General features: G+C 43.2%; 1 protein-coding gene across 1 annotated transcript in view; it reads right to left on the bottom strand.

The window, feature by feature from the left end:
• The window catches only part of STYXL2 (serine/threonine/tyrosine interacting like 2), a 70,075-nt gene extending 57,085 nt beyond the window's left edge, over window positions 1-12,990 (bottom strand). The window contains exons 1-2 of the mRNA XM_043877879.1: window positions 12,853-12,990; window positions 12,082-12,207 (exon numbers count right to left, since the gene is read on the bottom strand). Of these exons, the coding sequence (XP_043733814.1) occupies window positions 12,082-12,191 (110 nt within the window). The 5' untranslated portion in view covers window positions 12,192-12,207; window positions 12,853-12,990. The remainder of the gene's footprint in view (window positions 1-12,081; window positions 12,208-12,852) is intronic.
• Window positions 12,991-14,799: the final 1,809 nt, after the last annotated feature.

Here is a 14,799-nt window from a genome sequence, read left to right as displayed (position 1 = left end):
CCATGCCATGTCCCCCATTTCTTGCCCCCCCACCCCCAACCAGGTGTGCAGACCTCAAGAGAAGAGAGGCAAGCAAAGCACAGCTAAGGATCTTTGCTGAAAGGGAAGGGGAAAATGCCACCGAGAGAGGCCGCCTGACCAGATGAGTGAGAAGTTCTAAGACACTGCAAAGGCTTGAAAAATCAGATCTGAAGTCAGGGCAAGAAATGGATTTTTGACTTGGCAAAAAATTAAGGAAAACAGAAAGACATTATTCAAATTAGAATAATAGGAGGATAAGGAAGTCTGATCCTTTATTTGGAAAGGACGAGAAAACTGGTCATAGCTGAGGAGGAAGCGAAGAAGCAGAGGTAGACTCCAGACCCTCTGTGTGGGTGGGCCTGGAGGGCAGCAGCTTCCTGCGAGGGAGGGGAGGGCCTGTCGGGAGGTGGGTTTGCATCACAAGAACACCAGTTCTTAAAACTGTGCTGGGTTTACTGGGGAGGTTTGATGGAGGTGAGGGATACGCGTGAAGGCTCCACCAAGTGGCCTCACTGGATAGGGGGTTTTACATTTTAATGTTAACTCATGAATTACCTCAGGAAATTTGCCCAGATGGAAGATGGGTGACTCTTTACCTATAGGTTTTCCTCCAGAGAAAGTGACACACAGCAGCTAGGTTTGAATTTAAGGTGTTTGAGGTCAGGGTCTAACTCAGGCAAAAATAGAAGTCTTGACACCTCTGTCCAATGTCTACACCCCTTTCTTAGGTTCTTCATTCACCCAAGGATGAGATTTGCAGATGAGGCTGGAAATGTTAAGACTCCCTGCTGGGACAGCAAGCACACCTCATCCCTGAATGAACTCTGCCCTGTTGGCTCTGCCTCTTTGCAGCACTAGGTGCACTTTTGCAAATCTCTCTCCTGGTTCCACTGAAAAGAGTACAGTTGTATCACCCCCAGGCTGGATCTAAAGTTACAGTGGGTTGAATGATGGCCCCAGCAAAGATATATCTCCTAGAACCTGCGAATGCAAGCCTTTTTGGATAAAAGATTATTGCAGATTAATTGAGTCAAAAACTTTGAGAAGAGATCATCATGGATTCAGTTCAGTTTAGTTGATCACTTGTGCCCAACTCTTTGCGACCCCATGGTCTGCAGCACACCAGGCCTCCCTGTCACTACCAAGTCCTGGACCTTACTCAAACTCAAACATTGAGTCAGTGATGCCATCCAACCATCCCAACCTCTGTCATACCCTTCTCCTCCTGCCTTCAATCTTTCCCAGCATCAGGGTCTTTTCAAATAAGTCAGTTCTTCGCATCAGGTGGCCAAAGCATTGGAGTTTCAGCTTCAGCATGAGTCCTTCCAATTCAGGACTAATTTTCCTTTAAGATTGACTGGTTTGATCTTCTTGCAGTCCAAGGGACTCTCAAGAGTCTTCTCCAACACCACAGTTCAAAAGCATCAATTCTTCGGCACTCAGCTTTCCTTATAGTCCAACTCTCACATCCATACATGACTACTGGAAAAACCATAGCTTTGATTAGACAGACCTTTGTCAGCAAAGTAATGTCTCTGCTTTTTAAAATGCTGTCTAGGTTGGTCATAGCTTTTCTTCCAAGGAGCAATCATCTTTTAATTTCATGGCTGCAGTCACCATCTGCAGTAATTTTGGAGCTCCCCCAAAATAAGGTCTCTCATTGTTTCCATTGTTTCCCCATTTATTTGCCATGAAGTGATGGAACCAGATGTCATGATCTTAGTTTTCTGAATGTTGAGTTTTAAGCCAACTTTTTCACTCTCCTCTTTCACTTTCGTCAAGAGGCTCTTTAGTTCTTCACTTTCTGCCATAAGGGTGGTGTCATCTGCATATCTGAGGTTATTGATATTTCTCCGGGCAATCTTGATTCCAGCTTGTGTTTTTTGCAGCCCAGCATTTCGCATGATGTACTCTGCATATCTGTCTCTTCCCTGGTAACTTGGACGGTAAAGCGTCTGCCTATAGTGTGGGAGACCGGGGTTTGATCCCTGGGTCAGGAAGATCCCCTGGAGAAGGAAATGGCAACCCACTCTAGTATTCATGCCTGGAAAATCCCATGGACCAAGGAGCCTGGTGGGCTACAGTCCATGGGGTCGCAAAGAGTCAGACATGACTGAGCGACTTCTCTTCTTCACTTCACTCTGCATGTAGGTTAAATAAGCAGGGTGACAATATACAGCTTTGACATACTCCTTTCCGATTTGGAGCCAGTCTGTTGTTCCATGTCCAGTTCTAACTGTTGCTTCTTGACCTTCATACAAATTTCTCAGGAGTCAGGTAAGGTGGTCTGGTATTCCTATCTCTTTGAGAATTTTCCGTAGTTTATTGTGATCCACACAGTCAAAGACTTTGTCATAGTCAATAAAGCAGAAGTAGTTGTTTTTCTGCAACTCTCTTGCTTTTTTTGATGATCCAACAGATGTTGGCAATTTGATCTCTGGTTCCTCTGCCATTTCTAAATCCAGCTTGAACATCTGAAGTCCACAGTTCATGTTGAAGACTGGCTTGGAGAACTTTGAGCATTGCTTTGCTAGCATGTGAGATGAGTATGGTTGTGTGGTAGTTTGAACATTCTTTGGTATTGGAATGAAAACTGACCTTTTCCTGTCCTGTGGCCACTGCTGCATTTTCCAAATTTGCTGGCATATTGAGTGCAGCATTTTAACAGCATCATCTTTTAGGATTTGAAATAGCTTAACTGGAATTCCATCACCTCCACTAGATTTGTTTGTAGTGATGCTTCCTAAGGCCCAGTTGACTTCACATTCCAGGATATCTGGCTCTAGGTGAGTAATCACATCATCATGGTTATCTGGGTCATGAAGGTCTTTTTTGTATAGTTCTTCTGTGTATTTTTGCCACCTCTTCTGAATATCTTTTGCTTCTGTTAGGTCCATACCATTTCTGTCCTTTATTTTTCCCATCTTTTCATGAAATGTTCCCTTGCTATCTCTAATTTTCTTGAAGAGATCTCTTGTCTTTCCCACTCTGTTGTTTTTCTCTATTTCTTTGCACTGATCACTGAGGAAGGCTTCTTGTCTCTCCTTGCTATTCTTTGGAACTCTGCATTCAGATGGGTATATCTTTCCTTTTCTCCTTTGCCTTTAGCTTCTTTTCTTTTCCCAGCTATCTGTAAGACCTCCTCAGACGACCATTTTGCCTTTTTGCATTTCTTTTTCTTGGGGATGGTCTTTATCACCGCCTCCTCCACAATGTCACAAACCTCCATCCATAGTTTTTCAGGCACTCTCTATCAGATATAATTCCTTGAATCTGTTTGTCACTTCCACTGTATAATCATAAGGGATTTGATTTAGGTCATACCTGAATGGTCTAGTGATTTCCCCTTCTTTCTTCAATTTAAGTCTGAATTTGGCAATAAAGGAGTTCATGATCTGAGCCACAGTCAGCTCCCGGTCTTGTTTTTGCTGACTGTATAGAGCTTCTCCATCTTTGGCTGCAAATAATGTAATCAATCTGATTTTGGCATTGACCATCTGGTGATGTCCATGTGTAGGGTCTTCTCTTGTGTTGTTGGAAGAGGGTGTTTGCTATGACTGGTGCATTCTCTTGGCAAAACTCTATTAGCCTTTGCCCTGCTTCATTTTGTACTTCAAGGCAAAATTTGCCTGTTACTCCAGTATCTCTTGACTTCCTACTTTTGCATTTCAGTCCCCTATGATGAAAAGGAAATCGTTTTGGGGTATTAGTTCTAGAAGGTCTTGTAGGTCTTCATAGGACCATTCAACTTCTTCAGCATTACTGGTTGGGGCATAGACTTAGATTAATGTGTGATATTGAATGGTTTGTCTTGGAAATGAACAGAGATCATTCTGTCATTTTTGAGATTGCATCCAAGTACTGCATTTCAGACTCTTTTGTTGACTATTATGGCTATTCCATTTCTTCTAAGGGATTCTTGCCCACAGTAGTAGATATAATGGTCATCTGAGTTAAATTCACACATTCTAGTCCATTTTAGTTCGCTGATTCCTAAAATGTTGATGTTCATTCTTGCCATCTCCTATATGATCACTTCCAATTTGCCTTAATTCATGGACCTAACATTCCAGGTTCCTGTGCAATATTGCTCTTTACAGCATTGGACCTTGCTTCCGTCACCAGTCACATCCACAACTGGGTGTTGTTTTTGCATTGGCTTTGTCTCTTCATTCTTTCTGGAGTTATTTCTCCACTGACCTCCAGTAGCATATTGGACACCTACTGACCTGGGGAGTTCATTTTTCAGTGTCCTATCTTTTTGCCTTTTCATACTCTTCATGGGGTTCTCAAGGCAAGATACTGAAGTGGTTTGCCATTCCCTTCTCTAGTGGACCACATTTTGTCAGAACTCTCCACCATGACCTGTCCATCTTGGGTGGCCCTAGACTGGAATGGGTAGCCTATCCCTTCTTCAGCAGATATTCCTGACCCAGGAATTGAACTGGGGTCAACCTGCATTGCAGGCAGATTCTTTACCAACTGAGCTATGAGGGAAGCCCATTCATGGATTAGGGTAGACCATAAATTCAGTGGAAGATGTCACTTAAAAAGAACACAAGAGCTGTAAGAGTTACTTATATATTCTGGAGATTAATTCTCTTGTCTGTTGTTTCATTTGCAATTATTTTCTCCCATTCTGAGGTTTGTCTTTTAATGTTGTTTATTATTTCCTTTGCTGTGCAAAAGCTTTTAAGTTTGAGTAAGTCCCATTTTTGTTTTTAAATTACTTAGTTTTTAAATTTTTTTGAATTTAATTTTTTATTATTAAAATTTTTTATTATTAAAATTTTTATTATTAAAATTTTTTTAAATTTAATTTTTAAATTTAAATTTAAATGTTTTTAAATTACTTAGTCATAGAGGACCCTGGTGTGATGTATGTCAAAGAGTGTACAGCCTATGGTTTCCTCTAAGACCTGTGGCTGACTCATGTTGATATAGAGCAGAAACCAACACAATATTGTAAAGTAATTATTTTCCAATTAAAAATAAATAAATTTATATGTAAAAAAAGGACACAAGAGAAGACAGAGACGAGATGACCATATGAAGACAAAGGCAGAGGTTGGAGTTACACTGTCCCAAGCCAAGAAACTCCTAGAGCCAACAGAAGCAAGGAAGAGGCGAGGACAAAATCTTCCCTGGAGTCTTTGGAGGGAGAGTGTCCCTGCCAGCACCTGGATCTCGGATTTCTGGCCTTTAAACCTGAGAGAATTTATTTGTGCTATGTGTGTGTGTGGTTTTTAAGCCACTCAGTTTGTGGAAATTTGTTACAGAAGCCCTAGGAAATGAGCACTGGGATTCTGCTGGTGAGATATTTGCTCTCTCCATGAATAACTTAATTTTAAAAAGGCTCAAGCTTTTAGCTAAAGAGATAAAACAAGGAGGATGGAATTTCAGGCATTTATTAAGTACAGGGAGGATTGTTCAGACTTGGGTGATGACCCGTTGCTTAGAATGGGCTTCCCTGGTGGCTCAGTGGTAAAGAATCCACCTGCTAATGCAGGAGATAAGTGTTATATTGTAATAATGTAGGTTATATATTGTATATAATATAAATAATATATGTTTTACTATATTTTTAAATTTCTCTCACTAGGTAAAACTGATATCCCAGTTTTATGACTAAGTTATTTATATAAGCTTTCATGGCTACTAAGTGGCAGAGCAGAGCTTAATTTTGGCCTTAATTACACCATTTTCATTCTTCCCACATCACTATATTGGCTCCTAGAAGATAATTTTATTAATAATTCTCTTTCCATAGCTTTAAAAAGCCCACAGTTTTATTTAAGGAATAATTGTTATTCATACAGCACATATTTAAAATGTGCAGATTGGTAAAGTTTGATACACAAATAAGTGAGATCACTACCATAATCAAAATTGTATTGTTTCTTTTTTACTGGGTTTTTAGAGTATTTTAAATGTATATTTTGGATATGAGTTCATCATCAGATATGTGATTTTCATTTTTTTCTCCCAGTTTGTGAGTTGCCTTTTCATTTTTAAAGATACTGTAGACATTCATCTGAGCTAGTTTAAGCCTGGTTCTGTACAGTGCAGTGGGGTTGATTGGATGATGACTCAAAAGTCAGTGCAGCTGTCTTAGTTTATACCTCAGATTTTATGACGCTAATTGCAGGAAGGGATAGCCTGTGAAGTGTTACTGTGTGTTTGACTTTCTTGAACATGTCTGAAAAGGGCTAGTTGATTTGGGATCAGCTACTAAAAACCGACTGCTAAGGAGTATACTGTAGAGAAGGAAATGGCAGCCCGCTCCGGTATTCTTGCCTGGGAAATCCCACTGGACAGAGGAGCCTGGTGGGCTACAGTCCATGGAGTCGAAAAAGAATTGGACACGACTCAGTGACTGAACAACAACAAAGGGATATACCGTACACAGACCAACATGGCATTGACATTGAAGTCGCTCAGTTGTGTCCAACCCTGTTTGCAACCCCATGGACTGTAGCCCACCCGGCTCCTCCGTCCATGGGATTTTCCAGGCGAGAGTACTGGAGTGGGTTGCCATTTCCTTCTCAGGGGATCTTCCCGACCCAGGGATTGAACCCTGGCCTCCCGCATTGTAGGCAGACGCTTTACGGTCTGAGCCACCAGGGAAGTCTACACAAACCAAGAGGGGCTTTACAACCAAGTGGACTTAGGAGGAGTCACTGAGAACCCAGAGAAAACGTGCTCTGTCTGCGGGACCTGACTTTTGGGGAGTTCAGCCCTTTTCATGTGTAAGTGGGGCTTTCGGGTTGAGCTTGTTTTTGTCTAGGAGGGGGACTGGCAGCTGGAAGGACTAAGAACTGAATGCTGCTGGAATGTCCCTATTAATCAATGTTTTTGTCCTGTGACCAGCTCACTTTATGTGGAACTCTGAAACCGGCGGAATTGGTTTTCCCTGCAGTGACCCACCTTCTACCTTCACAGCCAGTACTCACTGATCACCCTCTCCAACCAATAACCTCAGAAGCTCAATCACACCAAAGTGATAGGCACTTAATAAAATGTCTATTCTCTAGGTCAGTATTTAAATATATTTACCAGACTTTATTTATCTAGCCTGCTATTAATTAGACAGTTCTTGTTGTTCAAACATTCTATATTCTTAATGACTGTTAGCTGCTGAAGCATTCTAGTATTAGTACTTCTCTTCTGGTGCACATATATACTTACTTCTGTTAAGTATGAATCAGGAGTGAGCCTGCTGGGCCATAGGACAAGCATGTGTTTAGATACTAGGAAACAATTTTCCAAAGGGTTGTACTAATTTACCCTCTTACCAGCAATGAACAGGAACATCCTGTTTGCTTCACATCCTCATTAATATTTGCTATTGTCAGTGTTTAATTTTAGGCAGTCTGGTGAGTATATCATAGTATCGAACTATGGTTGTAATTTGAATGTCTGTCATCCATATATTTCAGTATACCCCATCCCACTTGCTCTCTTGTAAGCGTCACCTTGATGCCTCTCCAGGGGAGTGGTGGAGTTTATGTTGTCTCCTTTTGAATATTTGTTTCATGTGACTTTCTTTCTGAGGCTAGATCATGAAAATCAATGAACTTCCATCCTGTTCTCTTAGATACTAACTCTTGAAATTTCTATTGTGTATTTTGTCTTTAATGATTTCTAGCTTAACTCTGCAATGATCAGAGAACATGTTTTATGTGATTTCAAGCATTAAAAACTTGTTGATATACATATGACCCAATGCATGTATGGACTTTTTGGTAAAAATTCCACGTGCACATGATAAGAATCTATCTCTTGCAACTGTTGGGTATATATTCTATAAATGCAAATTAGGTTAATTTTATTTATTGTTTTAGTTACATTTCTTGTATTCTTGATTGTTTTTTGCCTCATTCTATCAGTTGCTGAGATTGTGTTTTTTAAAACGTACATTTGACTAAGATTGTGAATTTTACTTTTTCTTCAGCTCTGTCAACTCTTTGCTTTACATATTTAGAGGTTACTTTATGAGATCCTAGAAATTTTAATAATTTAAATGAATATATCTATTGTATAGCGAATTTGATTATTCTGAAACTTTAAGGTAATGTCTCCCCTAAGGTTTTCTTTGTCTGCTATCAATAAATCACTTCACTGGCTTGCTTCTAGTCAGTGTTTGCAATTACAGGAGTGGGTACTTTCCAAAGAGGGCCCCAATGTACCCCATCCCACCCATTCTCCCTACAACGTGGCCCTAATACACCTTCAATGGAATGGTAGAGTCCGTGTTGCCTCCTTTGAACTTTTGTGGTCCTCTCTGTGACTTCTGAGGCTAGATCATGAAAATCAATGCACTTTTGTCCTATTGTCTTGGAATTCAGCTCCCAGGCTCTGAGAAAGCCCACAGTGTCCCACATGGACAGATCATATGAAAAGACCATGTTAGGTATTCAGGCCAATTGCCTAGCTGAGGTCTTGACCTCAAGTGCCATATATGTGATGATGCCTCTCTGATACCAGCTCCCAGCTCTTGAATCACCCCAGGCTAAAATTTATCCCCAGTCTCCAAGTCTTTTTAGCTGAGGCCCCAGACATCCTGAAACAAACAAGCCACACTACTGTGCCTTGTCCAGATTCCAAATTATGAACATAACAAAATGGTTATTTTATGACACTAAGTTTTGGAGTTATGAACAATAGTAACCAGAACAGTGTAGTATGTTTTCTATCTTTTGTTCACCTTTGTACATCTTTATTTTTGAGTGTGTCTCTTGTAAAAAGTATGTAGGCTTCTAAAAAAATTGAGTCTGCCAATTTTTGTTTTTTAATTGAAGTATTTAGTCTGCTCTGCTGCACTTAGTCACTTAGTTGTGTCTGACTCTTTGCAACCCCATGGACTGCAGCCCACCAGCCTCCTCTGTCCATGGGGATTCTCCAGGCAAAAATACTGGAGTGGGTTGCCATGCTTTCTTCCAGGGGATCTTCCTACCTCAGGGGTCAAACCCAGGTCTCCTGCACTGCACGCTGATTCTTTACCATCTGAGCCACCAGGGAAGCCCAAGAATGCTGGAGTGGGTAGCCTATCCCTTCTCCGGGGGATCTTCCTGACCCAGGAATCAAATTGGGGTCTCCTGCATTGCAGGTGGATTCTTTACCAGCTGAGCTACCAGGGAAGACCATGTATTTTAGTCTATATATGTTTAAATAATTACTTATATATTTGGGTTTAAATCTTCCATCCTACTATTTTCTTATTATCGAGTATGCTTTTCCTATATTCTTTTTTCTCTTGCCTTCTTTTGGATTGATTACATTTTATTATTGTATCCTCCCCTCTAATGAGGGAGCTTGTTGATTATACATTCTAAATAACTTTGATCCTGAACTTCCTACTCAAATTTAAAGTTTCAGATAATCTCTCAAGATATCTATCATTAAGCTGAGAGAGTGAAGCATGTACACAAGGAATCAGAGAAATAAATTAGGATTGAAAATTATATCTAAGAAAGAACTATGGGTGTGATTTCTGGCACATGGAGTTGTCTGGTTTCTGTAAATCAGAAAACTATTAAACTTTTGAAGGGATAACATTTTCTAAGAAGTCATGACTCTTAAAAGGCCTTTGGGTCATATAAGCCTTAAAACAGCCCTTGGACCTCCAAGTTTTCATAAGCAGGACAAGTCTGCAAAAGTTATGCAGCACTCAAGGAAGAGACCCTCTTCAGCTTCACTTCAGATGTGGCTGTGGAGGATAACAGACAAGGAAAAAGGCCCAGGGGATGGAGCTAGAAGCCACAGAGAACAACAGACAAAGAATGCCACCCTGAGAGCCACATCAAGGTCACACCTAGGAGAGCTCCCCACTTCTGGGGCAAAGACACACTCAACAGGGTCATTATTTGTAAGGATTGATGGCTGCTGTATCCCCTACTCCTCCTTTCATTGGGTGGGAGGCTTTTTTTTTTTTTTTGGTAGGGCCGGGGGCTGTTATCCTGGTCAGACCATGAGGAGCTGCATTCAGCCCCGAAGTGGACAGGGCATACTTTCCAGAGAGCCCAGCCTTTGAACTTTGCAGCAATTGGTAAATGGGATTTCAGGCTGTTTCCCTGGGAAGGCAGTAAGTTTGGTCTAAGAGTGGGAAAAAGGAGACATGAACATTAACTGTCTTGAGAGGCTACAGTGGCTGAGCCTGCTGTGTGTTAACAAGCCCACTTCTTCTTTTTCCTGGGTTCATGGACCATCCTCCCTTACAAGAAAGCATGGCCTTGCTGAGTTCCAGCCAATGGAACATGGTCTCACAGAGTCAGACATGACTGAAGCGACTTGGCATGCATGCATGCATTGGAGAAGGAAATGGCAACCCACTCCAGTATTCTTGCCTGGAGAATCCTAGGGACAGAGGAGCCTGGTGGGCTGCCATCTATGGGGTCGCACAGAGTCAGACATGACTGAAGCGACTTAGCAGCAGCAGCAGTGCTTAGTCGCTCAGTTGTGTCCGATTCTCTGCGACCCCAATCAACTGCAGCCCACCAGCCTCCTCTGTCCATGGGGATTTGCCAGGCAAGAATACTGGAGTGGGTTTCCATGCCCTTCTCCAGGGGATCTTCCCCACCCAGGAATCAAACCAGGTCTCCTGCATTGCAGGCTAATTCTTTACCAGCTGAGCTACCAGGGAAGCCAATATGAGTGGAAGCAAAATGGCATTTTCAGGCCTGGCCCATAAAACCCTCCTGAGAGAGTCTCCATTCTGTCTCAAGGCTGATGAACACAGTCACTTTAGAAGTCAGGGCTCACAGTGGAGGATCTACAAGACAAAAGGAGCCTCAGTTCCTGAATCACTGCTCAGGTACCTGTTCTGAAACACACCTGAGTGAGAAAAAAAAGTCCATTTGCTATAAGAGCTATCATTACTCCAACTACGACATGAAGCCATCACTTACCCTATCAACACATAAAACTACCTATGCCTTGTCTGGTAGCATAGAGGAGGAGGGCTGTACTTTAAATCTCTCAATCCTGACAGTTTCTTTAAGTGGGAACATAAGCCTGAATTTTAAGGGAAAATTCCTGAAGCTCCATTCGGTCGGTGTGGCCTGGCCCATCATGGTGATGAGTGCCTACATTTGCTCCCATCTCACTCCAAAGGGGAAGCCTGGTGAGCCCCAGAAGCAGGAGCCAGCAAGACCCCAAGAGACCCAAGGAACAGGAAAGTCAAGCAGAATCAGAGATGCTCTGATGTGAATTTACCTTGAAATATTCTGAGTCTTTTCTTCCCTTTTTCTAGATAAGGAGACATAGGCTCGAGAATTAAAGTGATTCTTCACTTAAAATTTGGTGACAGAGTTAAGATTAGAAGTCAGGTCCCCTACTATTAGTTGCGGCAATAGAAAAAAGAAAAGGCACACACACTACTACTTTAGCAAGCAATTAAGTATTTCTTTGTTGCTTTATGCTTTTTCTTAAAATTGTATGCAAATTTTTCATTCTACAGTATCATATATCCTCCATGATTTTATGTAAAAGAAACTTTAAAATTAATTGTCACAAAATAAAGAAGACCCTCCAGGAAGCGCACATCCCAGTGGAAAGACACAGCCTGATCACAGATACAAAATTACCTTAGTACTAGAATTTGGTGTCTTAAGGGCTTCTTCCTGCCTTAATGCCTTCTCTTATCTATGATCTATGGTCTATCATCCCCATTCCAGCCTTATCTCCCTCCTAGGGAAAAAAGTACTATCACCCAAGGACACCTGCCAAATTCCTACTCACCCTTTGAGGTTCAAGTCCAACATCATCTCCTCTAGGAAGTCTCCTATAAACCTTCCAAGCCCAGGTGATCCTTTCCCTCTCCCCATCAACTAAACCCTGAGCATGTTAATTCTAGCACTTACCAAGCCGTGTTGCAATGTGTCTGTTTGCAAGTTTTTTCTTCCATAAAGTATAGCACATAAAAAATTTGCAAACAATGTTTGCTGAATGAGTGAACTTAAGGTTATGGCTGCAGGCTCCCTGGGGTCCACTTGTCATCACGCTCCCTAGCGCCTCCATGATGGCCGGCGGGAGGCCCGCACGCAGCAAGCGCACACTTACTGGCTGGGGGAGGGGCTCCGGAGGTACCGGGCCTGCACAGACCTCACGTCGGCTTCATCCTCTTCACTCGGGACTACCTGCTCCTCTTCTGGGTCGCCACTGGTTGCCATGACAGCCTGTCAGCCTCTGTAGGTTTAGCGTGAATAAGGCAGTTAGAAAACCTAGTTCTGGAGGTTTTGTGGGGGTCCGGGGTGTGTTGGTGATGTCACCTCAATGGAACTAGGAATGGGAAAGTCACCACATGTTAATCGCCTAGTGGGGAAACAACTCATGAGGAAAACCCAGTCAGACTTGATTCAGCTACTATTATCAGGACACCAAAATGCACACTCGGCCATGTAAACAGTCCACCTTGGAGTCATGAGATTTAAGAAGTGATACCTTGGCTCCTTCCACAGGTGCCAGCAAGAAAGCAGTGAGGGGAGTCCAAAGTCTGCCTTGACTATAGCTTAAGCGGAACAAATGTGTATTCCCCAGACCAGAAAGGTCTTTCTCTGAAACTTCTGGGTATACACACTCTCTCTCTCCCACTCTCACACAAGTAGAGACACCTTTTGTCTCTACTGGGAAGGTACCTTCTTCAGCGACTCTAACCAAGGCCACAGGAGCCACTGCCTTTGGCTCAGGAGCCATTCCACAGCGTATTAAGGAACATGAGACCCCCCAGGAGCTGGTCCCAGACAAGGCCGGGCCCTGACACTCAGGGAAGAGCTCCTCGCCTTTGTTTCTAAGTCCTGGGCTCACAGGACAAAGTGAGGGGAGAACACTCACCGCGGATCTGCCTGTATCTCCACACCAAGAGGGCAGCCACCCAGAGGCTGAGGGACCCAGACAAAATGGCCAGAGGCTCCGACCAGTGAGACGGACCTCCCTCCTCTCGCCCGTCTCCTTCTCTGAGGCGCAGGACAGCTGTTCACAGGAAACCTTAGCTGCCTTCTAAATTTAGCCTCTGGCCCCTCAGCCTGGCAGATCTCTGAGAGGAAGGCATGCAGGCTCAGGACTCAGACCCGAACGTGGGCCCCACTTAACTCTTTCCCTCCTGGCTGTTTCTTTGGAAACTGACCTTGAGCCGCAGAATTGGGAGAAGTTCATGCTTCACAGAGAGGCCTAAAGAATAGGTTTACTTTGGGCTCTCTCTCCATACCTCCCTGCCTGGGGCTGCCTGTTCAGAGTGCTTCCAGAAGATAATCTAAAGCCAAGGATCTAGAAGAATGAATTAAACTGTACTTTAACCCTCTGTCAGCATAGAGGGGTTTTGGGGAAATACCAGATATATAGAGAGGGGAGGATCCTCTGATAGATGTTGGGAGAGCACCATGGTGAGACTAAGGGGTAGTAACTGCCTGTGACCAGGACTCCATTTCTTTGGAGAGAGATGACTCTGGATACTGAACTGGGCAGTTGTGCGCCTCTTCCACAACCCCTGTCCCACACTCATCCCATATCATCCTGGGTGATATAAACACCCCTTGAGCTTCATAAACTTCAAATGAGTTTATAATCCATCCTGCTCCACTACACCAACTCCCATCAACATTACAATCAAAACAAAGCCCAATAACCCAAAAGTTCATTCCCTCACCCCATACAATTTGTAATGACCCCTATCCCTTCATCCATCCATCTGCCCATTTGTCTACCCATTCACAAATACATACTGATATCCACTATGCATCCGGCTCTGATGTGACCAAAGTTAGTAAGACACATAATTACATGCTTAAAATGGTGTTTCTTCCCAGCTAGGTGGAATAATGCCTGGGGCATAGTATCATTAACAACTGGCCAAACAAATGAATGACCTCATAGCTTATTAGAAGGAATGAGACAGAGACCAAAAATAGCTCAAGCACAAGGCAGAATGTAGTCAGTTAGTGTCCTAAGAGAGATCCAGAGTGCTGTGTGAATTCAAAGGAGGGAGAGAGCCCTTCTGACTGAAGAAGTCAGGAAAGGCTTCATGAAAGAACAGATAATACCTGAACTGGGCTTTAAAGCACATATCGGATTGCAACAGCAGATATGGAGAGGGGAGGATTTCCAGAGGGGATGACGTGGAAAAAGTTTTAGGGTAGCAGAAATTAATTTCACATAGTGATTAGAGCTTTGAAGAAAGAAAACAAGGTTGTGTGCCGAGACTTGGCAGAGCGGAGATGGGAGCATCTTTGGAGAGAGTGGTTCCGGAAGGCATCTCTGGAGAAGCACATGGTACCACCATTGACCAGTTGCCGAACCACTGTCCTGGGCATCAAAACAGGGGCTCAGTGAGCAGCTGCGGAAGATGGAAGAAGGACCACAGCCGAGTAACCATGAGGTTCAAGGTGCCTCCAGACTTCAAGGTTCCATGAGGATGAAGGCTTCATGAAAGAACCTCAAGGTTCCATGAGGAGGGAGGGATGGAGAGGGGGTGGGAATCAGGCAGGGGGCCAAAGAGTGGCATCAGGTGGGCAGACCACCAGCATAAGGAAGCAGAAGGTGGGTGGGAGGTGAGAGGGGGAGAAGGGAGAGTGAGTACACCTAAAAGTGGCAGCAGATAAAGCAGGGACCGCTCAGAAGGAGGGGGTGACAGAGGGCCTCTGTTTTCCTTATAACCTTAATCACCACCCTGAGCTCACAGAGGGTGACATCCGGATCACTAGCAGAGTGGGCTAAAAATCAGAAAACCACTTGCTAGCTATGTGACCATAGGTAGCCCATTTAACTTCTTTGAGATATAGATCC

This window comes from Cervus elaphus, chromosome 20 (genome assembly GCF_910594005.1).
Source record: "Cervus elaphus chromosome 20, mCerEla1.1, whole genome shotgun sequence".
Taxonomy (NCBI): domain Eukaryota; kingdom Metazoa; phylum Chordata; class Mammalia; order Artiodactyla; family Cervidae; genus Cervus; species Cervus elaphus.
Note: the sequence above shows the minus strand (reverse complement) of the source record. Positions and strands in the feature narration are given on the sequence as shown.